The 27,074-nt window shown below is 44.6% G+C and overlaps 1 protein-coding gene across 1 annotated transcript in view; it reads right to left on the bottom strand.

The window, feature by feature from the left end:
* LOC124795948 (multiple PDZ domain protein) overlaps window positions 1-27,074 on the bottom strand; it is a 1,551,599-nt gene that overhangs the window by 473,353 nt on the left and 1,051,172 nt on the right. The window contains exon 13 of the mRNA XM_047260028.1: window positions 6,148-6,242. Coding sequence (XP_047115984.1) covers window positions 6,148-6,242 — 95 coding nt within the window. The remainder of the gene's footprint in view (window positions 1-6,147; window positions 6,243-27,074) is intronic.

The raw sequence follows: 27,074 nt of genomic DNA, 5'->3' as shown, positions 1-27,074 counted from the left end.
CGACGTTCATCATAATCATCTAATTCATTTACCTCTATCACGTTAGCTTTTATAAACGAAATTGCAATTACAAAGCATCAGCATGGGTAAAGACTTAGGCACTGTTAGACTGATTTTTCTAATAAGGCGATCATTAAATATTCAAAAATGGTTCAAATGGCTCTGAGCACTATGGGACTCAACTGCTGTGGTCATAAGTCCCCTAGAAGTTAGAACTACTTAAACCTAACTAACCTAAGGACATCACACACATACATGCCCGAGGCAGGATTCGAACCTGCGACCGTAGCGGTCGTGCGGTTCCAGACTGTAGCGCCTTTAACCGCTCGGCCACTCTGGCCGGCATTAAATATTATTACTGGACGTCATGCTTCTTGTCGTCAATTCTGGTACGGAATTTCCTCCGATCTGCCGTCGCGCTCAAAGACGAAGTAATCCACGGTCAGAGCTTTCTCAGACTCTGGGTCCAGGTGTCGTGATCATCTGCCATTTGGGGAGTGGATAAACGGTCTCTGTCGGCACGCACGGCTTTTGAGTCGTCATCAGAATTCTAACTGGTTTGACGCGGTCCGCCGCGAATTTATCTCCTGTGCCAACCCCTTCATCTCAGAGTAGCACTTGCAACCTACGATCTCACTTATTTGCTGGATATATTCCAATCTCTGTCTTCCTCTACAGTTTTTGCTCTCTACAGCTCCCTCTAGTACCATGGAAGTCATTCCCTAATGTCTTAAGAGCTGTCCTTTCATCCTGTCCCTTCTCCTTCTCAGTGTCTTCCACATATTCCTTTGGTCTCCGATTCAGCGCAGAACCACCTCAATTGCTTACGTCATCAGTCCACCTAATTTTCATCATTCGTCCGTAGCATCGCATCTCAAATGCTTCGATTCTCTTCTGTTCCGGGTTTCCCACAGTCCTTGCATCACTACCATACAATGCTGTACAGCAGCAGCGAATACTGTCCCATGCTAGCAAATGGTTGTTCGCACGTGGCATGAACACCATAGTCTCTATATTGCCTGCATTGAGAACTCTGGTCCCTGGCATTGAACTGTAGATTCTCGTCGCTGGCACTGAACTGTAGATCCTTGTCGTCTGCCATATTTTTATAAGGAAAAAGGTTTTACATGTCGTTAAGGATTATTTACTTGTTTTTGGTTTCAAATCTTATGTCAGTGAGTGTAACAGTGCTTTGAATGGAACGAACTGTTCAGGGCAGGCTTTCAATACTTCAATAGAAGACATCCACATAAAGGGTTAATTCCTTCACTTACATGATCTATGAATATTCCTCTATCTCTTGTCGCTATGCACAGAAAATAGTCACAGAAAATTACTTCGTTAAATTAAAACTGCGAGGTCATTTTTACTGTGTATTTCTCGCAGAAAAACTGACGATTATTTGCAAAACTATTCATAAAATTTTTTATTTGTTACCTTGCACATGTACAGCTCTTGTAGAAGTAGATTTTATGTTCTACTCACAAGGGAACCTCCTCATCGCATCCTCCTCAGATTTAGTGCTAAGATGGCCCAGTTAATAGCGCGTCCACAGTCCAAGCACAAGATGTGCAACATCGTGCGTATTTGAATAGACATGGGTCGTGGTTATGTGATCACGGTGTTGGACTGCGAAGCTCGTGTCCTATTATTTTTTTCCCCACAAAATTATGAAATGTCCATCCTGTCATTGACGTGTCTGTTCGCTATATTCATATTTGTTTCTCTGTCGTGGTGTCTGCTACAGCGACATGTAACGAAGCGACCTCCAGACATAGTTGCCCCCTATTTGTTCCATACAATTAAACCATGTTATGACTTTTGCGTTCCGTTTTGGAAGTTTTGAGTCTTGAATTCCTTTGTTGTAACATAGTTCACACCTGTTTATTGCCGACCGCAGTGGCCGAGCGGTTCTAGGCGCTTCAGTCCGGAACCGCGCGACTGCTACGGTCGCAGGTTCTAATCCTACCTCGGAATGGATGTGTGTGATGTCTTTAGGTTAGTTAGGTTTAAGTAGTTCTAAGTTCTAGGGGACTGATGACCTCAGATGTTAAGTCCCATAGTGCTCAGAGCCATTTTGAACCATTTTTTTGAAACACGTCAATGACCGGACGGACAGTTCATAAACTTGTGAAAAAAAGGAAAACAGGGCACTAGGGAGATCTAAGCAAGGATCTCCTGCTTTGCACTCCAACACATGACCACACAACGATTACGCCAGCGTTCTTGAAATTCACTCGATGTTGCACAGCTTGAGCTTGGACAGTTCATTGTTCCTGTTTTGCTTCTTTCTTCATAGTTCAGTACACCTTCTTCTTGTTTAGATTCTTGATCCGTGCACATATTTTGATGGGACATCCATTGGGCCATTTTACCACTAAATCTGAGGGGGGTGCGATGGGGAGTTTCCCTTGTCAGAAGCACTGACTATCTTCCTAAAATCCTGTTACGAGAATTACACTGTCGCATTTCCAGCACGTGTGTCTATGACAGTGGGTGGCAACTTAAATGCTGGCAGGTAAAGCAATACTTCAGATACCTCATACGTCAAAATGTACGAGAATTTCGCTTTAGACAAAGAAGTTGTTGTACTAGGGCATTTCAATATTAGCTTAGGCTTAACTAATACTTGCTTAGTTCATTCGTAATTTTTACCATCAGTGGCAGTATTCTGAGCAAACGATGTGAACTTTGTTCATGATGCCTTTTCATTCTTTACGACACCAGATTTTGCGCTGCACCCGAACTTCAAGGTTTGGCTAATATAGTGCCTAATTCACCAATTTCTGCTGCATCTTATGGCGTTGTACTGTACGATGACAGAATGTATAAGGAATGCACAAGTGAAGAAAAGTAGAATTACTTTTGTATCTTGCCAATACCCGGATCACAATATGGTTGCGACACGATACATTTTAACTGTCACCCTCCTTTAAATTTTTTCTGCTCTTCTCCAAAAATCTGGAACGATCGACGTAATTGATTCAAGCTCGTAGAGAATTCGGAAGTATATTTTTCTACGTTGTAGTGACACCTCGTGGCCGTCATATTGTAGTTTACCAAGAAACGACGTTCGAAGGAGTTTGGTCGGAACGCTACGACAGCTTCGGTTCGACATTCTTTTTAGGTAGAAGTCAGTATCGCTGGTAAAAGAGTACTTTTCACATAGTCTCCAGACGATCAGGAAGCGTGGAAACTTTAAGCAGTTGGCTCGATGGTTTTACGAATTTTCAAACAATCGCTGTAAGTTGAGGGCTGCACACCCTGACGGCTCCAAGCAATCAGAGATAGCTGGCTGGCCGACCATGTTCCCTGGCGCTATTATCAGGGTTGGTCTGCCAAATTAGTTTATAGTCTTCCGTGCAGAGCTTAACGCTATCTTTAAAGCGCTAGCGCGAATGAGAACAGATCGAAATAAGAACTGCCTCATATGATGAGATTTCCTTATTGCCTTTGAGAATATTCAGCATACGAACCTAGTGAACAAAATTATCAACACAACCTTCTCCTTTCACGGCGTCAATAGAAAGAGATTCATCCTCCTGACAATGACGCAAGTTAATAACGCAGCCAGGATCGCGATGAGGGACATGAAGCAATGTAGTACGCCATTCAGTTGCTTGTTATCGCCTTAGAAGAAAGCTTGTGAGCCAGTGGGAGAGCGACTGGCTGGAGATACAATCCAAAAAGCTAAGCCAGTTCAAGCCTGCTACACGGTCATGGTGGACACCATTCCAATCACTCAGACGGAGAGCAGTGGCCCTAACAAGACTAACAGCGCCAACGCTTGCACACTAAAGCTCCGTAACGCACGTCGGCGCGACTGCGTGATGTTAAGCAGTCGTATGCGGACATCACGACGTGACAGTTGCGTGGATCCCGGTACGTATAAACAGTTCGACTTGCTGAGCTTGTTTAAGTGTAAAACTTTTATCTGGGTCTTAATACAGGGTGTCCAGAAAAGGACTCCCTGATTTCAAAATTAAATATCTCGAAAACAAAGATCGATAGAGGAATGCAGTAAACGGTATGTTTATTGTGAAAGCTGTAAGAAGTTTATACAGCAGTTTGAAATAATAGTTACAAAAGCTGCTAACAGATGGCCATACGTAATGCCTAGTATAAATAGTGATCCGAAGCCCGGAGCGATCAGTTCCTCTATTGAAACGTGAAAGGAGGTTAGCGTACCGAAGGCAGAGATTAAAACCATGTACTCCATTGAACAACGCTTTTTTCTGGTGCTAGAGTACCACAGATTAGAAGAGAGTCCTTCGGCAACAAGGCGAAGTTTTCAAGCACGATTTAATGTTCCAAAAGGACCCGATGCGAAAACCATTCGTACGCTCTTCGCAAAATTTCAACGAACAGGCAGCGTAACTGATGATCTAGTGGGGCATGTTGGCCGCAAGCAAACCGCAGTTACGCCTGAAAATATCGCCACAGTTTCTGGAATTATTCAGCGAAATCCAATGTCATCCGTCCGTAGAATTGCATCTGAGACTGGTTTGAAGCGTTCCAGCACGCAGAAAATACTGAGAAAGTGCCTGCACATGTTTCCGTTCAAAATTCAAACGCACCAGACCATACCCGTACGAGCTGTGCAACAAAGGGTTGCCTTTGCTAATCAGATGCTCACAATGATTGATAGTGAAAGATTTGATGTTGGCTGCATCTGGTTTACAGATGAAACACACTTCCACCTGAATGGATACGTGAATAAGCAGAACTAGCGATTTTGGGGTTCCGAAAAGCCATATTGGTGTGAAGCGGAACCCCTGTATTCTCCTAAAGTTACTGTGTGGGCTGCAGTATGCAGCAGAGGCATTATTGGCCCTTTTTCCATTCGAGAAACGGTCACTGGTGCACGTTACGTTGCAATTTTGGAACAATTTGTCGCCACACAGCAAGCGTTAGAGGATCGACCAGGTACTGAATGGTTTATGCAAGATGGAGCCCGATCACATCGGACCGAACAAATGTTTCGCTTTCTTGAGGAATACTTCGGGAATCGAGTCATTGCTTTGGAATATCCCAAATTTACTGGTGCAGGCATGGATTGGCCTCCATATTCGCCGGATTTGACTCCCTGTGACTTTTTTTTGTGGGGCACAGTGAAAGACATGGTCTACCCGTAGCATCCTGCCACGCTGGACGAGCTTGAATCGGCGATCTCTGTGGCATGTGAATCCATTTCGGTTGAGACACTACGAAATGTGATGGCGAATTTCATTCTTCGTTTGCGCCACCTCTGTAGTGCCAATGGTGAACATTTTGAAAACACTGTGATGTGATTGTTTGCAAAGATTGTTTTCATACGATTATTTCACTTATGTATGCTAATATGAGCTGTACAGCGTACAGCGCCATCTGTTAGCAGCTTTTGTAACTATTATCTCAAACTGCTGTATAAACTTCTTACAGCTTTCACAATAAACATACCGTTTACTGCATTCCTCTATCGGTCTTTGTTTTCGAGATATTTAATTTTGAAAACAGGGAGCCCTTTTCTGGACACCCTGTAGCTTCTGATCATGTTTACAACATTAGGAGACAAAACGTTAGACACAGAAATAAACCTTAGACAACAGCCTAATCCCCATAAAACAAAATTCACCAGTGATCCAATATTTCAGTTTTTGTTACCAAGTTTTCTCAATAGAGTTCATACTGGAAGATATCGCAGTCCGTCTGTTTAAGGGTTTCCATGTGATCTAACCTACTTTCCTTCCACAGATTAGAAGTTCCGAAGGGTTTATCCAAGTGAACAGCTGTGCAGTCCTAACTGCTTAAGGTTCTTCTACGGACTTATTTTATCCTGATGGTGAATTAAGGAAACTGCAGTTTGATGTTAAGCCACTTGTCGGTAATTTACAGTCGTGCTTCGGTTTCTTCAATTTTTCTTCTTTCTCCACCATCAGCTGTCTCCCGCCGAATATCCTGAGACTGCAAGACACGCCACCTTTAACGAAGCTGTTGGCTCGGATACACGAATCATTCAGTCTTGAAGTTTCCCAAACGAATACACATACTTACTTAAGTGAGCTGAATGATCTCTATCAAACTGACGTCGCACTGCAGGCCGTCAATGGAAAGTGGCTTTCGTAGAGAGCTTGTACAGTGGGGAACGCGGAGGTTGGCTGCACTTACCTTAGGACGATAACTTTGAAGACCGGTCCGGGGAGCCCCTTGATGATGGCGGACGCGTTGAGATGGCAGCGACCCTGGAGCACGACGCCATTCACCTGCAACACAGCATAAAGTACTTCTTGAAAATCGCTTCCACCAGCGTGGCGTCAGCATCGCGAGGGCGAAGGAGGGGTGGGGAGTGGGGGGGGGGGTAGAAGCGAGAGGGAAGTAGGTCGCCTCCTAACGATCATGCTCTTTTCTCCTTCACAGGTCTGCAAACTGAAGAACGAACAGGTAATTCCCTATTCAGACTACGCCAATACGTCACAAGAAGCTACTAGAGGGTGTTTAACAAACTTATAACGAGCCTCCACAGTGCACCTTATGAAGCACTGGCAACGCAGTGTGCAGACATGCCCGAGGGTGCTTATTTTCCATAAAATACATTAACACTATATGGGATACGGGTATTTTCTAATAATGCTAAAGCAAGTACCACATGTGCACAGAATCTATGTTAATCTCTGCACACTGCTCTACATTGTCAGAGGGGAAATTGGTTGTTAATCATCCTTACGGCAGCTGTAGTGTTCATCGGGGAAAGGCAATTTCGCCCCACCATAGCGCTGTTCGATTTTCGGTTTACAGACAAACTATACTTCCCTGCCCATTATTCCCTTCTCGCAGATGTCTTACCGACAGAACAGACACCACTCTTAATCTACAGCTCTGCAAAATAGCGAGAGGAGTGTGCTGGTCCCACCGCCACTTGGTTTTTTCGGTTGAGCACCCATGATGCGAAAAGCCCGCTCGAGGTAACTCCACAGATTGGAGATTGGGTTTAAATCCGGTGAGTTTGGTGGCCAGGGAAGTAAAGTAAGGTCATCCTGGCGCTCTTCGACCCACGCACGTACATTGCGAGTTGTGTGACACGTTTCATTGTTCTACTACAATAAATAAATGTCGAGTGACTAGGGCCGCCCGTCGGATAGACCGTTCGCCGGGTGCAAGTCTTTCGATATGACGCCACTTCTGCGACTTGCGCGTCGACGGGGATGAAATGATTGGGGATGAAATGATGATGATTAGGACAACACAACACCCAGTTCCTGAGTGGAGAAAATCTACGACCCAGCCGGGAATCGAACCCGGGCCCGTAGGATTGACATTCTGTCGCGCTGACCACTCAGCTACCGGGGGCGGACATTGGTCTGCTTGTAGATGCCATCATGCTGAGCAAAAAAATTTACATGTAGGGGCGAACATGGTCCCCAAAGATAAATGCATACTTATGTTGATCCACTGTGTCTTCCAGAATGACGAGATCAGAGAAGGAATGCCACGAAAACATTCCCTAGATCATAACGCGTCCTCCTGGTTGCAGGGTGTTTGCTTTACAGACATTTCAGGCCCTACACGCTGTTTGTCCAATGGAGCATAAGAGCCGCGCGGGATTAGCCGAGCGGTCTAAGGCACTGCAGTCGTGGACTGTGCGGCTGGTCCCGGCGGAGGTTCGATTCCTCCCTCGGGCATGGGTGTGTTTGTCCTTAGGATAAATCAGGTTAAGTAGTAGGTAAGCTTAGGGATTGATGACCTTAGCAGTTAAGTTCCATAAGATTTCACACACATTGGAACATTTTTGAGCATAAGACGTGATTCATCTGAGAAGGTCGTCTTTCGGCACTCAGTGGACGTCAAGCAACGGTATTAGCGTGCAAGTTCCAGCCTTTGTCGCCTGCTGCGGAGGCCCATACGTGGCAACGATCGCCGAACGGTCATTGAGGGGATTCTGCTGCTAGTACCTTGGCTCATCTGGGCGATCAACTGCTCAACAACTGCACGTCCATTCGGCCGCACACATCTCCGTAGGCGTTGTTCACCCTTGTCATTTGTGGCCCATGGTGCACAGTTGCCAGCGCCGTTTTGTCACGTACGGTATACTTTAATCCCGCGGCATGTGAACAATTTACAAAATCAGCCGTTTCGGAAATGCTTTCACCCTCGGTCTGAAAGCCAGTAATCATGCTCTTTTGGGATGTCAGATAAGTCGCTCCAGTTCCGCATTGCAACGACAGCACTGTTTTCCTTATCTCCCCGACACGCTTTATAAATCCTCCACTGCTAGTGCTGCCAGCTGCCGTCTGTTATTGCACGTTGACGTCGAACATGGGCCGTGGTCACATTAATGTGATTGGATCGTGTAGAAGACTCGATCGATTGTAGCTTTACGTACCGGCTGGACTTTTGATTGAAGCTAGTCTGTCGCGGCAACCGACAGAAAACAGTCGACACATTCCGGCGCATTCAGTTCTGAACGGAAACACAAGATCGATTTGTCAATGTTAAATCGATGTTATTGCCTACACTCTGTTACCGACGTTGTCACTGTTGTTTCCGTTGCTATATTTGCTTTTCATTGCGTTTCAATAAGTAGCTTTCAGTTCAGTTTTTCGTCCATGTTTATGAGAAGGCATTTTGTTAACAGTGGTCTTTGTGCCTTGCTCAGTGGCGTAGGAATGGAAGAAAACATATGACTGGATAAAAAGTTATCGTCACGATAAATTCTTTGTGATCTATAGTGTATGCAAGAATAATTTATATTATGAAACTGTATTAATTAAATAAATTCAAAGAAAATTACTGCATGATGACAAATATTTTTTGCTAAATAAAGGTCCCGACAAGTGACAGTATATGCTTAAGAATCAAGTGTTAAAGTCACTAAGCAAATAAAAAAACTGTATCTTATGTGCTTTCTGTTCACGTAACCTCAGCACTTACCAAAATAGAATTATCGCTGATGGGTGCAAACCAGCGCGCAGAATGAGACAGAGCTTCAATAAATTTAAATAAAAAAGTAAGTGTTCAATATTCAAACATAAATTTTCAATCTAGCACCAGTTATTAAACATTTAAAGCCAACTAAACATTTAATGCCGAAAACAAAAAAAATTCGTATTTAAGTGAATAAATACATAAATATTGAATAGACTTGATTTTTTAAAATGTGCTTCATTTACCTCTCCTTGGAATAAAACACTGTACGTTATTTGGCTCTCAAAAAGTTGGCAAATCTAGCTGAACAATGACTAGACGCTGCAGAGGTCCGAGATGACACGCGAGGAGGAGCATTACGGAGTTGCTTTGTGTGAAGGAGGGCGCAATGTAGCAAGGATATCCCTGCCGGGAGGCAGTTGGTAGTAATCCTTTTATCTGAGGGCAGAACTCGCCCTAAAAGGTGTCCTAGTTTGCATTTCGGAACGGCCATTTAGGGTTGCAATACAGTGTGACTTTTTCCACCGTGTACAAACTCTTGGGATTGATCGATGAGAGGACACGGAACAAAAAAGATCTAATGAACTCATGTCCGGAAATGGATGGTTTCCATCTAGAGACGATTTTTCCAATTATACATTGTTACAGAGACTGCAGGCTAATAGCGCTGTACCATGCAGCCACAGTTACAGTATATGCTGAGAACGGTTTCCACGTACCTCAACGCATGCGTGTGCGAGCCGTAGCATGTTCTGTTTCACACGTTCACATCAGCCAGGTGCCTCCGAACAGTGTCAAAGGCAGCATGAATGTGCTGCTCCAGTGTCTCCACATCTGGAATGGGCTTTGTATACACAATGCTTTTAAGATGGCCCCATAACCAGAAATAGCATAGGTTGAGATCTGGTGAACGACGACGCCATGCAACTGGACACCTCGTCCGATCCATCGACCAGGGAAGACACGATTGAGATGCATCCGGGCGTTAACGGCGAATGGGAGGGCGGGGGTGGGGGGTAGTGGAGGGTGGAGCACCGTCATGAAGCAGCCTCATAACTCTTCGAATCGTCAATGGCACTTCTTCCAGCAGGGAAGGCTAAGTCACTTGCAAGAAACGCCGATAATTCCAGCCTCTTGACCGAAGTGGAAGGTAGACTGGTCTCAAAATACGGTCGCCAATTATCCCAGCTCACGCATTCCAGCTGCACCGATGCTGATTATCCGCCGCCACCATACCATGGGGGCTATCCCATAGACGACTGTCATGAAAGTTGAAGATATCACTCCGCGTAAAGATGAACCTGTGAATGCGATGGATGGCACAAATCCCGGGTAAGAAAGCAGTGACAAAACTGCTCCTGATGTGGAAAGTGTGTCGCTAGTAAGCCATGCACATGCTGTAAGTGATAGAGGTAATAACAGTTGTCATGGGGAATGTTCCACACGGTCGTCTGGCATACCCCGTACGGGCGGGCCAACTGACTGGTCGCCTTCCACAGTATGAATCACATTTTCCTCCAGGTCTGGTGTCCCAACATTTCAGGTACGTGCTTCATGATTTCCTGCTTCCTGAAACGACCCTGTCTCAGACAAACGACGAAACACTGTCGCAAACACTGAATGCTGTGGTCGTTGTCGGCGGGGACACACTATTACCAATTACTATGGCAGGAGAGAGAGCTAGGGCGTGACGTATGAGGAACAGTGCCACCCGCTAGGAGGAAACCATGCATTACTGTAAGTTCGGCTGCATGGTACAGCGCGTATTAGACCACAGTCCCTGTAACAAAGTATGATTGAATAAATGGTTTATACCTTGGAAACCATGCATTTCCGGGCGTAAGTTCATTAGACCTTTTTTTGTTCCGTATCCTCTCACCGATCAATCCCTAGAGTTTGTACACGGTGGAAAAAATCACCCTGTAGGAAATAGTGGCGACTACGAGAATATACCGACTTTTTCCTAGGACCGAGTATTTAAACAGGAACTGGCAGGATCGCTCAGCCTCGTTTTTGTCGGCTGTCTGAAGCGGTCAATACCTAAAGCCTGCGTCGTGTCGTCAGTGTACCTCCTACTAGGCGCCATGTTAGGAAGGTCTGGAGCTTAGCGCTCACGATCTCAGAGCAGTGGTGAGAGCTTCTGGTTACTTTCACGATTTAGGCGATCAAATGGTGAACAGCCGACCCACAGCCTGCAGCTACACGTCGAGCTGCCACCGCCTACAGACTAGGTACTCGTAATACGCCGTCAAATGAAAATGTCGGTTCTCATAGCTCGAATTCCTCTCTGCCGACCAGCCTATAGCGCCTTTCGAAACGTAAAAGAGTATTTTTCTTGTTACTTGCCGGCCGATGTGGCCGAGCGGTTCTAGGCGTTTCAGTCCGGAACCGCGCGACTGCTACGGTTGCAGGTTCGAATCCTGCGCCCGGCATGGTTGTGTGCGATGTCGTTAGGTTGGTTAGGTTTAAGTACTTCTAAGTTCTAGGGGACTGATGACCTCAGATGTTAAGTCCCATAGTGCTCAGAGCCATTTGAACCATTTTTCTTGTTACTTCCCTCTATTGGTGAAAAATGGCGGGACATGGTTCTTCGTAGGGTGTGTGATCACCACGGACGGTAGTGCATTCTCTGCAACCTGATCCGATGCTGGGCACAAGGATACTAAGGAGTTCTTGTGGTAGGACGTTCCAATCTTCCACCAGCGCGGTTGACAATAGCTGGATGGTCGCTGGTCCATGTGGATCTGCTGTAATGCGTCTCCTCAATGCATCCCAGATTTAAGTCGGCGAAACTAGCACGCCAGCAGCTCTCCACCTTCCAGGAGCTGCTCAACCTGCGGTGTTCGATACAGTCGTGCACTGTCATCAATAAGAATTAAATCACGACCGAATTCACCCCCGGAAAGATGCGCACGGAGAAGGAGCATAGTGTCACAATAACGTGACCAGTGAGTGTACCATGTTCAACGATTTGGAGGTAAATACGCTCATGAAACATTAAGCCTGCCCACACCATAGCACCTGAATCACCAAAACTATCATGTCTGACAAGTTTCCGAGTGCATTACGTACCATCGTACGACGAGAGCTGGGAGCACCCAACGCACCAGAAACATGGTAGAACATGATCGTTTCGGTGGTTCACGTGTTCGTCTCATTGCGTATTTCTTTGAGTTACATTTCGTACTATACGGTACCGGTTCTTTCTATCTATGGTCCAAGCTTCATCGAGCTATGTTACTTAGTAGTGACACATCATGCGGTAGTTACACTCGTCCTTAAAGTTTTGCACACCAGTGTATTTCAACTATCGAATCGACCTTTGGCTCTTCCCAGTATGATGTATGTGGTGAAGTCCTCCCTCTGCATCTACGTCCCCAAGATATTCCGTGATTAGTCAAGGCAGCAGCTGACTGCTTGATTCACGCCTGTTATTATGAGGGCAGGTTAGATGTACTGTAGAGAATGATTTATTTTCCAGCAGAAAATTCTAAGAACGCCATCTTCAGAACATACGCTGTTTAAAAGTGAAACCTCGTGATTAAATCTACCAGGTAGACAGGAATTCTAACCCCGAACGCTGCGTATAAAGGAAATTTCCTTATTACTGCTGTCAGTTTTAATACATGGCAAAACTATCATAAAAATCAATATGCATTTTCCAAAGGAGATCTCGTGAAACTCAACTCGCTCTGTTCGTCCGAGTGATCCAGAGCACTGAAGACAACGGCGCCCAGGTTGATGCCGTATTGCGTTTTTCGAATGGCAACTGATACAGATCCGCACTGCCGTTTAGTAAACAACGTACAGGTTGCCGAGTATCGGATCATAATTGTGAATGGATTCATGACGCATATCAGACCGACCTCAACATTTCGTTCTTAAAGGGACGAAGCAAACAGATGCATAAGTCATTTCTGGAGTACCCACGGGAGTGTTTTTGGGACGTTACATTTACAATGTACAGGAAGAAGCGGAACTCCACCGACCAACTTTCACAGGTTATTAAGGGATTCTTTCTGGGTATTTTGTAGGGGTGGTCACTTTTAAAAATATCGATATATATTGTGTGGATATTTTTAACAAATATCGATATAACCAGCAAAAAATTCGATATTTTAAAATATGGATATTTTTGGTCCATCCTTACGCGAGAGATGTCTCGGGAATGAAATGCTTGTGATATGTCTTCTGCGCATGAAATAGTACTGACCATAAATATTTCAGGCAACAAGAGTCCATTTCCCAATAAATACCAGTGCAGTAATATGTCTGACTACTGTGCCGAGTCTACGTTACTTTAACAGTGCGTCTACCTTTTCTTGACGAAGGCACTCGGCAGGACGCACATTCTACCTCGGAGCTGGGAGCAGGCAGTGGTAATTTGCAACATTCTCAAACAGTGCTGTCACCAAATCTCTAGCACCTCCTATCTATTATTTACAATGATAGAAAAGACACACGGAGGAAACAAAATTTGATGAAAATGCAGTATGGATACATTCATGTCAAATCAGGTGCTCATGTGTGTTATTGAATACAAAATTAAATTAAGCCCATTGTTAAGACATTTACTGTTAGATTGAAAAGATTGATAGTAACTGGAATGGGCAAAACATAAGCCAAAGAGAACTATAGTGCCTATGAGTCAAGAAAAGACAGACAAGTAAAAGTACCACTTTGCTACTCAATCTAATATCGATTAATTGATTTAGCGATAATCTATATTTCGATAAGAAATAACGAACTATTATTACAGAATGACGATATTTTAATACATCGATATTATTTGGCTATCCCTCGTATTTAGATGTAAGGGACCCACATTCTACGGCGTTACAGTTAACGAATTTCATCTGATTTCTTGCCGTCAATTAGCTTTGTATGCGTATTGCACCGAAAACAATGGGAAACACAGGGCAAATGTCGACGTATGCGCCGTATGTCTTATTTGGAATCAAACTTGTTCCATTCAGTCATGGTACTTGCTGTTGATAACACTACTTTAAGTTTGCGTCAGTACTGCTGGGTGCTGTCTCGCGTGTTATCCAGCAATATCAGCTGTACATTACCAGTGCTAGCGAAATGACCAAGACAATTTCACATAAATTAACGTTCACATGGAAGATTACCAACAGTCGTTCTTCCCAAGCAACATTCGTGAGAGGAAAAGCACAGGGGGATATGATATTGGTAGCAAAAGTACCCTGCCACACATACAGTAACGTTGCTTGCGGGGTACACATGTAAATAACTCGGTCTGGCAGTGAGATAATGAGATTTTTTTTAGGCAGGCTTCGCCAAGGATTTTCCAGTGCATGTTAATTTGAGGTTTGTTGCATACCGTCTTCGTGACGTTGCTGCATTAACGGCCCGAATTATGCAGAGAAAACTAAACTCTGACAAATGCTTCCGTTATGGCGTCTTGGACGACTAAAAGATGAAGGTATTGAATGCGCATGCGCGGATCGCCAGAGACAGCGCCGCAGCGGCCATATTCAAAGACGATACTTTACTGAAATTGAAAAATACGCCTCAAATTCATTATCATTATGTGTAAATAGCTTCCTGTCCCGATTTTCAATTTGCCGAGAAATATTCAGTCTTTCACGCAAATCTTCATTTTGTAACTGGAGTTATAATTTCACGGTACTTTGAGGTATCTATTTGAGAAAAGTACACGCAGAACGACGGCTTTAAAATCTCGCATTATTCTACATTTTCCGCAGAAAAGGTTCATAGTCCATGTGTGTTGTTGAACAATATGGACCAAAACGACGAAATCAAAGCTTCAGTAGTGTCAATGCTATCTCTGAGCTAGGCTAGAACTTCACGCCTTCTCCTCCTAAGTTTTTGTCTCTGCAGTTTGCAACACCATAATGGTGAATAATAATATGTGATCTTATCTCGTTATTAGTGTCATGTGAAGAGATATAATTTATTGCCGGCTGGAGTGGCTGAGCGGTTCTAGGCGCTTCAGTCTAGAACCGCGTGACTGCTACGATCGCAGGTTCGAATCCTGCCTCGGAATGGATGTGTGTGATGTCTTTAGGTTAGTTAGGTTTAAGTAGTTCTAAGTTCTAGGGGACTGATGACCTGAGATGTTAAGTCCCTTAGTGCTCAGATCCATTTGAACCATATAATTTATTCCAAATTGGAAGAAATTTGCGATAAATTGTCATTTGTACGATTAAACAAGTGTTCACGATCCAGCCGGTGAATGTGTTGTTCAAACGTAAAATCTGTATTTCGGGATAGTTAAAATAGAAAAAAAATTATCTGTAAAATAAAGTACGCGTGTTTTCCCATATATTGACACAGTATTTTAAATTATTTTATATTCACTCTAAAATATCCTCATTTTCACACGTAATGCTAGATCGAGACATTGATGATGTCCCAAGTTGACGAAACTCGTTGGCCTTCTGTTCACACATGCTTAATGACCGACTGAGGTGCGCAGTGGTAAAAAAATGCACTCTTATTTGGGAGAAGTCGGGCACAAATCCAGTTCTGAAGTAACAATGACTGATGTATTTACTGATAATGAAGTATCCCTTCATAAAGCGGAAAATCCTTACCAATTACGCCTGGTGGACTTGACAGCTGTACAGAAAAAAACGTCGTATTTCGACCAACAACACTAAAGGAGAGAAGAGTAACATAATGAAAATGAGCAAATGGAAAGGCTCAGTCACAGAACTTCATGCCATACATCTTACTTTCCAAGAAAAAGTGGACACTGCAAACTAAATATCAAGATTCGATCAGATTAATGCCATACTTAGGAGAAATTTTAAAAATAAAGCAGTAAATGAAACTGTAATGGAACTACACAAAATCATATCTAAAATCATATCTATTCTTTCCCTGCCATATATAATCAAGGTTTGTATTCTAAGGACAGAGAAGGAAATAAGAATCATATTTTTAAAGAACAACAGGGAACACAAGGAGAGTGAACACAAGAAGAGAGAACGTAGAAATAGGGTAAACTTAAGTTCTATGAATTCACATAAAAGGCAGTAAAAATACATTAGCCGAACAACGCGGGGCCATTTGGACGATCAAGCAAAAACTGGAGAGACTACCTCAATTAATTAAATACAGAATGTATCAAACGTAATAGTGTAATATCACACAGTTAAAAAAATACGGCGATGAAATAAAAATTTTCCAGTAAACATCGATCCGCAAAAAAGCTGTTTGACAGATAAACAGCAAATGTGTGGTTTCGAGTCCTTAGCATAAATCCACTTGAAATGTACACTTTTCGATTAAGTCCTCACCCAGCTGGGCTCATATTTAAACCACAGTCTACCTTAACAAGAATAACAATACTGCTCCAAGTTACATGTTACAATTTACTGGACAGTCGTATCTGTTGCAAGAGATGTTCTGCGCGTCGTTCTTGCGTTTGGAAGCTATGCTGCACTCGTCTCTGCAGTGAGTTACGATTTCTTCAATTACCCCCGAATCATCTCCTAAATCTTCAAGAACGTACACTACACTGCTGCAATTTTTCAAACGAATCAATGGGAGTGCTCCACATTTCACTTCTGAGATAACACCAGCCAGAAAAATCCATCGTAGATAATACTGACGTCTTACATCACCAGCAAAATATTCCGCTCCTGATCATGTATCTATCACAGTTCTCTAACACGAGTCGTGGGTCATATATGGGGACTCAATCGAAAAGTTTACTTTCGAATACAATATACTAACGTGCACAATATTTCATACTGAAGTAACCAGCGGCTAGTAATCACACATTCGCAGTTATCTGGCAAGCGGCTCGTTTATGGACGTATGTTTAATGGAATGTTTTCGCTTCTATTACTGTAACTCTGTCAGCTTTCGCTAAGAATTACATACAGGCCACATACAAATACACTACTGGCCATTAAAATTGCTACACCACGAAGACGAAGTGCTACAGACGCGAAATTTAACCGACAGGAAGAAGATGCTGTGATGTGCAAATGATTAGCTTTTCAGAGCATTCACACAAGGTTGGCGCCGGTGGGGACACCTACAACGTGCTGACATGAGGAAAGTTTCTCATACACAAACAGCAGTTGACCGACGTTGCCTGGTGAAACGTTGTTGTGATGCCTCGTGTAAGGAGGAGGAATGCGTACCATCACGTTTCCGACTTTGATAAAGGTCGGATTGTAGCCTATCGCGATTGCGGTTTATCGTATCGCGACATTGCTGCTCGCGTTGGTCGAGATACAATGACTGTTACCAGAATATGGAATTGGTGGGTTCAGGAGGGTAATACGGAACGCCGTGCTGGATCCCAACAGCCTCGTATCAATAGCAGTCGAGATGACAGGCATCTCATCCGCATAGCTGTAACGGATCGTGCAGCCACGTCTCGATGCCTGAGTCAACAGATGGGGACGTTTGCAAGACAACAACCATCTGCACGAACAGTTCGACGACGTTTGCAATAGCATGGACTATCAGCTCGGAGACCATGGCTGCGGTTACCTTTGACGCTGCATCAGAGACAGGTACGCCTGCGATGGTGTACTCAACGACGAACCTGGGTGCACGAATGGCAAAACGTCACTTTTTCGGATGAATCCAGGTTCTGTGTACAGCATCATGATGGTCGCATCCGTGTTTGGCGACATCGCGGTGAACGCACATTGGAAGCGCGTATTCGTCATTGCCATACTGGTGTAGCACCCGGCGCGATGGTATGGGGTGCCATTGGTTACACGTCTCGGTCACCTCTTGTTCGCTTTGACGGCTCTTTGAACAGTGGACGTTACTTTTCAGATGTGTTACGAGCCGTGGCTCTACCCTTCATCCGATCCCTGCGAAACCCTACATTTCAGCAGGATAATGCACGAACCGCATGTTGCAGGTCCTGTACGGGCCTTTCTGGATACAGAAAATGTTCGACTGCTGCCCTGGCCAGCACATTCTCCAGATCTCTCACCAATTGAAAACGTCTGGTCAATGGTGGCCGAGCAACTGGCTCGTCACAATACGCCAGTCACTACTCTTGATGAACTGTGGCATCGTGTTGAAGCTGCATGGGCAACTGTACCTATACACGCCATCCAAGCTCTGTTTGACTCAATGCCCAGGCGTATCAAGGCCGTTATTACGGCCAGAGGTGGTTGTTCTGGGTACTGATTTCTCAGGATGTATGCACCCCAACTGCGTGAAAATGTAATCACATGTCAGTTCTAGTATAATATATTTGTCCAATGAATACCCGTTTATCATCTGCAGTAGTGTAGCAACAAGACAGCGTAAAGTGCGGAGGGAAGAAGAAAAGAAAAATGCAATTTAGAAACAATCCTTTGGCTTCGGGGACGGTGTAGATAACAATTTCTGAATACGGTGCTCTGCATACGAGTTGCACTTATCTCTACCCGCTCCGAACACCTCAGACGCGGCGGGGTCGGCGACGCCGCTTACCTGCGCAGGTGGCATGTACGTGTGGCAGAATGCAGAAGCCAGCAAACGCAATATCCGCCGGCGGCAGACGACGAGGATCTGGGCGGCTGCACCTGGCCAGTAATTGGGAGTCCGCGGCGGCAGGTAATTGCAAAGGTGACGGAAATTGCCGAGACCGCCCGAGCCCGGTAACCGGCCGGGGGTGGGCGACTCGCGTGAATTTTCCCGCCATGCAGTAGTCACGCTAAGCCAACCTAAGCTGCGCAGCCGAGAGGCCGTACATTAAACAGTGGACGCGTTGCTAGCGGAAATTCCGTGCCCAAAACTCGTACAGGAGGGAAGACTGCGATGGTGCAGCTAACCTGCCACCAATTCATCCGGCAAGTGAACCCAAAGAAAACGATTCCGTTCCGCGTTGCGTCGGAAGGATCGTATTCGATTCTATATGCAATTCATGGAGATACTGGAAGGTCTCAGATAGATTATGTAATAGTAAGACAGAGATTCAGGAACCAGGTTTTAAATTGTAAGATATTTCCAGAGGCAGATGTGGACTCTGACCACAATTTATTGGTTATGAACTGTAGATTAAAACTGAAGAAATGCAAAAAGGTGGGAATTTGAGGAGATGAGACCTGGATAAACTGAAAGAACCAGTGGTTGTAGAGAGCTTCAGGGAGAGCATTAGGGAACGATTGACAAGAGTGGGGGAAAGAAATACAGTAGAAGGAGAATGAGTAGCTTTGACAGACGAAATAGTGAAAGTAGCAGAGGATCAAGTAGGTAAAAATATGAGGGCTAATAAAAGTCCTTGGGTAACAGAAGAGATATTGAATTTAATTGACGAAAGGAGAAAATATAAAAATGCAGTAAATGAAGCAGGCAAAAGGGAATACAAACGTCTCAAAAATGAGATCGACAGGAAGTGCAAAATGGCTAAGCAGGGATGGCTAGAGGACAAATGTAAGGATGTAGAGGCTTATATCACTAGGGGTAAGATAGATACTGCCTACAGGAAAATTAAAGAGACCTTTGGAGAAAAGAGAACCAGCTGCATGAATATCAAGGGCTCAGATGGAAATCCAGTTCTAAGCAAAGAAGGGGAAGCAGAAAGGTGGAAGGAGTATATAGAGGATCTATACAAGGGCGATGTACTTGACGACAATATTATAGAAATGGAAGAGACCAAGAGATGAATACACTTAACAGATTCAGAAGGATGTAGGTTGCAGTAGGTACTGGGAGATGAAGAGGGTTGCACAGGATAGAGTAGCATGGAGAGCTGCATCAAACCAGCAAACAACATACAAGCATGGTTCAAATGGCTCTGAGCACTATGGGACATAACAGCTGAGGCCATCAGTCCCCTAGAGCTTAGAACTACTTAAACCTAACTAACCTAAGAACGTCACACACATCCATGCCCGAGGCAGGATTCGAACCTGCGACCGTAGCGGTCGCGCGGTTCCAGACTGAAGCGCCTAGAACCGCTCGGCCACATCGGCCGGCCATACAAGCATGAATCAAGCAATTAATCTGTACACTGATCAACCTATGTTAATCATGAGATTGTAGTGTAATGAGTAGTAGGCTTTTCTTTTTTAAATGATCGGTCTTGGCCGATTCTAAAACTGTTTTTATTAAGCCACTCCTTATTTATATTACACTCCTTCCGCTAAGATCTTATGTACTATTTCTGGTCGTGTTAAGATTTTAGTGGCGTATCATAAATAACGCTCTCAAATTTTATAATTCATCTGGTTCTTAAGCTTAAATGACTGATGGTGGGAAACGACAACTCTCCTGATCCACCTTTCGAGACAGGCGACGTCCTAATTGTTTCCGGTGTTCACTGCCATCTAAATACGGAATGAATTCTCTCGAGAACCAGGTCCGCCGTGCTTCGAAGTTTGGACCGTCACCGGGAGTACAACTAGTTGAAGCTACATCAGTTGCTTTCCTACCGTATACTGGAAGCATATCACCTAAAATTGTGAGAATTTTAAGAAATTTTTACATCAAAGGTGTATTTCGTGCACCAGTCAAGATTAATGTTCTTTTCGGTTCTGCTAGATATGGAAAAGAAGGAAACATGGTGTTTATAAGATTCTGAGCCACTGTGGTAAAGCATATATTGGTGAAACTATTTTCACTATTGAAGGCCGGCCATTGTGGCCGAGCGGTTCTAGGCGATCAGTCCGGAACCGCGCTATCGATACGGTTGCAGGTTCGAATCCTGGCTCGGGCATGGATGTGTGTGATGTCCTTAGGTTAGTTAGGTTTAAGTAGTTCTAAGTTCTAGGGGACTGATGATCTCTGATGTTAAGTCGCATAGTGCTCAGAGCCATTTGAACTATTGAAGACAGGTGTGCAAAACATTGTCACCATTCAAGATTACAACAGTAAAAAAATCCGCGATGGCGGAGCGTTGCTTAGCCGCAGGGCATGTAATGAAATGTATTGAGACACACAATATTGTTGTCGTTGCTCGTCACCGGGACAGAAGGGCAAGAAAGATATTAGCTCTGATAACCAGAACCGTCGAGTCATAAGAAACCTTGGAATGGGTGCTAAGACCGAACTGGCCTTTATAAAAGACATATTTACGCCAGTCACTGTAACACTTTCTTTATTTCACGATTGAATTTTCGGCCTTAGGCCATTATCAAGGGCCGATCTGCACTTGATAATGGCCTAAGGCCGAAATTGCAATCGTGAAATAAAGAAAGTGTTACAGTCACTTGCGTAAATATGATGTTTTTTATGAAGTTCTACATGGCTGTGAATCCCAGGTATAAAAAGTTAACCAGCTAGCCTTTGTTTCCAGCCGTCAAGAACAACAGTCTCATGTGGATCTCGGGAAGTTATTTATATTACACACCGATGAGCGAAAATATGATGACCACCGGCTTAATACGATACTGCTCTACTTTTGGAACGCAATGCAGCAACGATTGTGCGTGACATGGCTTTAACAAGTCCTTGGTAGGATTCCGGAGGTATCTGGCAACACACGTCTATGCATAGGTCACGTAATGCAGGTGAATTACAGACCGGTGTTGATGAACGGGGACCAGGCACCTGATAGCTTCCAGTAGGGTTCCCCAGAGTTCGCATCAGGCGAATGTGATGGCCAAGAAATCAATGTTAGTTTACTATCACGCTCTTCAAACCACTGTAGCACGACAAGGGCCTTATGACACGAACAGTGAACATGTTGTAAGCGCCATCGCTGTTGGGAAAAATATTTAGCAAAAAGCATCACAAAGTGGGGCGCGGTAATTTTCACATGGTCACAGCTTTCACAGTACTTCCGATTACTATCTAGGATCTCGTGGAAGCACGGGTGAGTGTCCCCCATAGCATAATACCAACACCAGAGGCCTGTATCTGTGGCACGACGCATGTTTCAGCAGCCGCTCACCTCGATGACGGCATGCCTGTACACGGCCATCGACCTGGTGTAATAAGAAACGTCATTCATCCGTCCACTCAACATGTTTCCATTGATCCTCGGTCCAACTTCGATAATCCCGTTTCCACTGGAATCGTTGTCGATGAGTCAACACAGGAACGAGTAGGGTTCGTCTGCTGCGGAGACCTATGTTCAACAACATGCGCTGAACGGTGTGCTCCAAAACACTCGTGCATGCACTAGCATTGTATTTTTGTTATCATATGTGCCGCACATCACCACCTATCCTGCCTTCTAGAATGCTCAAGCCTCCGTCCTCCACATAGTGTGAGAAGGCTTGGACATCCAATACCTTCTCATCTACTCGTGTTTTCACCGTTCTTCAACCAGTTTCCATAGATGCTCACGACAGTGGCATACTAACATCTGAGCAGTTTTGCCATTTCAGAGATGCTGAGTGACTGCCTATGCAATGGTTGTAAGGCCGTGATAAGGTATGGGTCTGAAACATGGACAATGACTGCATCGGAAGAGGAGTTCCTGAGAAGATGAGAGAGGAAAATACTGAGAAAGGTGCATCTATTTGTCGCGACTTGAAGTACTCGGAATTCTCCTTAGCACAAGTTACGAGACTTCTGAAGTTCTCACGTGTTAGTGACGAAAAACTTAGAAGATAGTTGGGGAAATGTTCGTGTGGACCTGAATATTTCAGCGAGTTAGCTTGTGCTCGGACTTATAATTATTTCTCGCAGGTTAGCCACGGTGAAACATTAAGTTTGAGCAAAAGCTGTTGGACTAAATAAGTATTGGTAGTTCGCCGGAACTACTTAATCGTAATAAATCCAAGAAGCATTAGTTATGAAACTTCGCAGGAGAGCTTCAGTGAAGTTTGGAAAGTAGGAGACGAGCTACTGGCGGAAGTGAAGCTGTGAGTTACGGGGCGTGAGTCGTGCTTGGCTAGCTCAGATGGTAGAGCACTTGCCCGCGAAAGCCAAAGGTCCCGAGTTCGAGTCTCGGTCCGGCACACAGTTTTAATCTGCCAGGAAGTTTCATATCAGCGCACACTCCGCTGCAGAGTGAAAATGTCATTCTGGCTTCAGCATTAGTTATGACGTTGCGATAATTCAACCACAGACAGGTAAGCAATAAACGATTTTTATTTGTTTAAACCGAAACCCTAGAGAGGTGAGAACATTGCCTATTTGAATTTATCATCACTTTTTAAATCGTGCCTGCATTTTTGTACACACTGTTGAACAGTCAGTACGAAGATTAATAGGGTGTAGCGATAGTTGTCTTGTCCCGCAGCTGAGAACGAAGCAAAATAACATAAGGCAACCACGCACCTGAAATCAGTTCCATCGCAGACTTTAAATAACTGTTTCATATAATCCTGAATTTCTTTCAGTGCTTATCATTTGTATCAGTATTATTAAATCACGTAGGCTGCGATGGCCAGGTCACGTAGCTTCAATGGATGAGAGCAGGGCAGCGCGCAGAGTACTGGTAGGGCACTTAGAGGGAAAACGTCCTGTGGGGAGATCGAGGCGTAGATGGGAGGACAATGTGAAGGCTGATTTAAGGAGCCTAGGTTCAAATGGCTCTGAGCACTATGGGACTCAACTGCTGAGGTCATTAGTCCCCTAGAACTTAGAACTAGTTAAACCTAACTAACCTAAGGACATCACAAACATCCATGCCCGAGGCAGGATTCGAACCTGCGACCGTAGCGGTCTTGCGGTTCCAGACTGCAGCGCCTTTAACCGCACGGCCACTTCGGCCGGCAAGGAGCCTAGGTATTGAAGGTGAATGGAAGGAAATAGCCCAAGACAGAGACAGATGAAAATACGTTGCTGAGGTAATGGACTCTCGAATCCGGTATGACCAGTGAGTGTGTGTGTTTATCATTTGTACTGGTGATGAAAATTGGGTTTATGGCTTTGGCCATGAAATTATACAGGAGTAGTCATACTGTAAGACTCCATCTCGGGTAAAGAAGGCTCGACAAGTCAAGAGTTACATTAATTCTTTCGTGATCTGATTTTAATACTGACAGGGCTGTCCAAAAACAGTTCGTCAGTTCGGTTCAAAATGGCTCTGAGCACTATGGGACTTAAGATCTGAGGTCAACAGGCCCCTAGAACTTAGAACTACTTAAACCTAACTAACCTGAGGACGTCACACACATCCATGCCCGAGGCAGGATTCGAACCTGCGACCGTAGCGGTCGCGCGGATCCAGACTGAAGCGCCTAGATCGGGTCAGGCGGTCACTGAAGAGATCCGTCGCCATGTTCTAAGAGGTCTGAAGAAGCAACTCGGGAGAAAATGTGCACACAAGTGGAGTACGACCGACTGGGTACTCCACCATGGCAATACGAGAGATCTATGGCTCAAATTTTTCAGTAAATTTTGACTATAAACAAGATAACACTTGTTTCCCATCCGCAGTGCCCGCCAGACTTTGTTGCATGTAACTTCCGTCTCTTCCATAAAACGAAGATCAAGCTGAAAGCGTGAAGATTTGATACAGAAGACTGAAGAGAAATCGCAGAAAGTACTAAACACCCTGACAAAGAAAACTTCCAGGATGCACTTCAAAAGTGGCAGAAACGTTGGAATCTGTGTGTTTGCTCCTGAGAGACTACTATGAAGGCTACAATGCAAAATAAGATTTAGATAACACTTAATAGTTTTAGCTAATATATTTCCGGAACTTCTGGATAGCACCTCGCACATAACGACTTGGGGGAGGCAGTGACAGTGTGGTGCACATTGTGAGGCTGCAGCGAGACAGACGCAGCTAGTTCCCCACACTGAGACAGGACGCGCAGCCAATCCATCGGACTCGCATTAAGGGCGGGGTTGACCGTGAGCGCGACTGGCCTGTTTGCTCGCGGTTTCCCGACTGGGGGCATTTTTCACGGCGGCCGGAACTGCAGGCGCCAACAGCGGCCGCCTCTGAGGATGATTTATGGGGCGGCGCGGGAGCGAGCCTACCACCGTGACGGCTGCGGAGAGCTTAGCAGGCCCGTACATCCCGCCGTCCGTCGGCTTCCGCCTTTACCCTCCAGTCGATATATACGTCATTAGGGATAATGCTTGTGTTACTTACAAGGGAACCTCCCCATCGCACCCCCCTCAGATTTAATTATAAGTTGGCACAGTGGATAGGCCTTGAAAACTGAACACACATCAATCGAGAAAACAGGAAGAACTTGTGTGGAAGTATGAAAAAATAAGCAAAATATACAAACTGAGTAGTCCATGCGCAATATATGTAACATTAAGGAGAAGCTGAGCTCAGGAGAGCCGTGGTCCCGTGGTTAGCGTGAGCAGATGCGGAACGTGAGGTCCTTGGTTCAAGTCTTCCCTCGAGTGAAAAGTTTAATTTTTTTTTTTTTACAGTTTATGTCACAAACTCTTATGTTTTCATCACTTTTTTGGGGGTGATTATCACATCCACAAGAAAACCTAAATCGGGCAAGATAGAAGAATCTTTTAACCCATTCGCCAAGTGTACAAGTTAGGTGGGTCGACAACATATTCCTGTCATGTGACGCACATGCCGTCACCAGTGTCGTATAGAATATATCAGACGTGTTTTCCTTTGGAGGAATCGGTTGACCAGGCCGGCCGGAGTGGCCGAGCGGTTAAAGGCGCTACAGTCTGGAACCGCACGACCGCTACGGTCGCAGGTTCGAATCCTGCCTCGGGCATGGATGTGTGTGATGTCCTTAGGTTAGTTAGGTTTAAGTAGTTCTAAGTTCTAGGGGACTTATGACCACAGCAGTTGAGTCTCATAGTGCTCAGAACCATTTGAATCGGTTGACCTATGACCTTGCGATCAAATGTTTTCGGTTCCCATTGGAGAGGCACGTCCTTTCGTCTACTAATCGCACGGTTTTGCGCTGCGGTCGCAAAACACAGACACTAAAATTATTACAGTGAACAGAGACGTCAATGAACGAACGGACAGATCATAACTTTGCGAAAATAAAGGAAGTAAACTTTTCACTCCAGGGAAGACATGAACCAAGGACCTCTCGCTCCGCAGCTGCTTACGCTAACCACGGGAGCACGGCGCTTCTATGCTTACATTATCCTTGATGTTGCCTATATTGCGCATGGACAACTCAGTTTGTATATTTTGCTTATTTTTTCATAGTTCCACACAACTTCTTCCCGTTTTCTCGATTGATCTGCGTTCAGTTTTTGAAGGCCTATCCACTGTGCCAACTTATAACTAAATCTGAGGGGGGTGCGATGGGGAGGTTCCCTTGTTAGCACTCTGGAAATGGGGTAGCGTTTCTGTGTACTACATTGAGTATTATTTCTTTGCACATTAAAAGGCTTTATACTTTTTCGTGTATACTGAGTGTATCACAATAAATAGCGAAAACTGACATGGGTAAACATATAAGATAATACAATCGAAAAAGTCCCAGTAAATATTGTCTTTAAACGAGCAATTTGTGACATAAATGCCGACGGAATATCAGACGATCTGTGAGTCTGAAGAGTTCCTTGTAAACAGAACGTGGTATGTCATTCTTAAGGGGGGTAGGACGTCAAATGGGATGACTTGGAGCAGGAGAGGCATCAGAGAACATTTTAATTTCCACTGTCTATACTTTTACGAATAAATTCGTAAAACTTTGTCAAAACGGCCAGAAAGTCCTGTGGTCTCTCTCCTGCTCCAAGACGGCCCGTTTGACGTCCTACCCCCCTTAACGGAGAGAAATTTTCAGGTGTAAAAAAAACTTCCGTTATGTCCAAGGACATTGTTACAGGAGCAATACTTTCCACTATACAGATAAATTGCCTAGTGGATAACGTCAGATGTTTCTTGAGAATTTTCGTGGATGATGCTGTAGTATACAGAGAAGTCGCAACGCTACCGAGTTGTAGCGGAATGCAAGATATCCTGCATAGGATCGACACTTATTGCAGGGGTTGGCAGTTGTGGGTTTAGGTACACTAATGTTAGATATTGCACATAAACAGCCGGAAAGAAGCTTGCGGAGCATAGATGGAGATGCAGATGTGGAATGTGTAGTTACAAGCCGTCGCTGACTTCACTGTGAAGTTGGTTCGATTGGTTGATTTGGTGGAAAAGACCAAATAGCGAGGTCATCGGTCTCATCGGGTTATGGAAGGATGGGGAAGGAAGTCGGCCGTGCTCTTTCAAAGGGACCATTCAGGCATTTGCCTGAAGCGATTTAGGAAATTCACGGAAAACCTAAATCAGGATGGCCGGACGCGGCATTGAACTGTCGTCCTCCCGAATGCAAGTCCAGTGTGCTAACCACTGTCCCATCTCGCTCGGTCACTGT

The sequence above is a fragment of the Schistocerca piceifrons genome, chromosome 4, assembly GCF_021461385.2.
Source record: "Schistocerca piceifrons isolate TAMUIC-IGC-003096 chromosome 4, iqSchPice1.1, whole genome shotgun sequence".
Classification (NCBI taxonomy): domain Eukaryota; kingdom Metazoa; phylum Arthropoda; class Insecta; order Orthoptera; family Acrididae; genus Schistocerca; species Schistocerca piceifrons.
The sequence above is the reverse complement of the archived record's forward strand: the minus strand, read 5'-3'. Positions and strand labels throughout refer to the sequence as shown.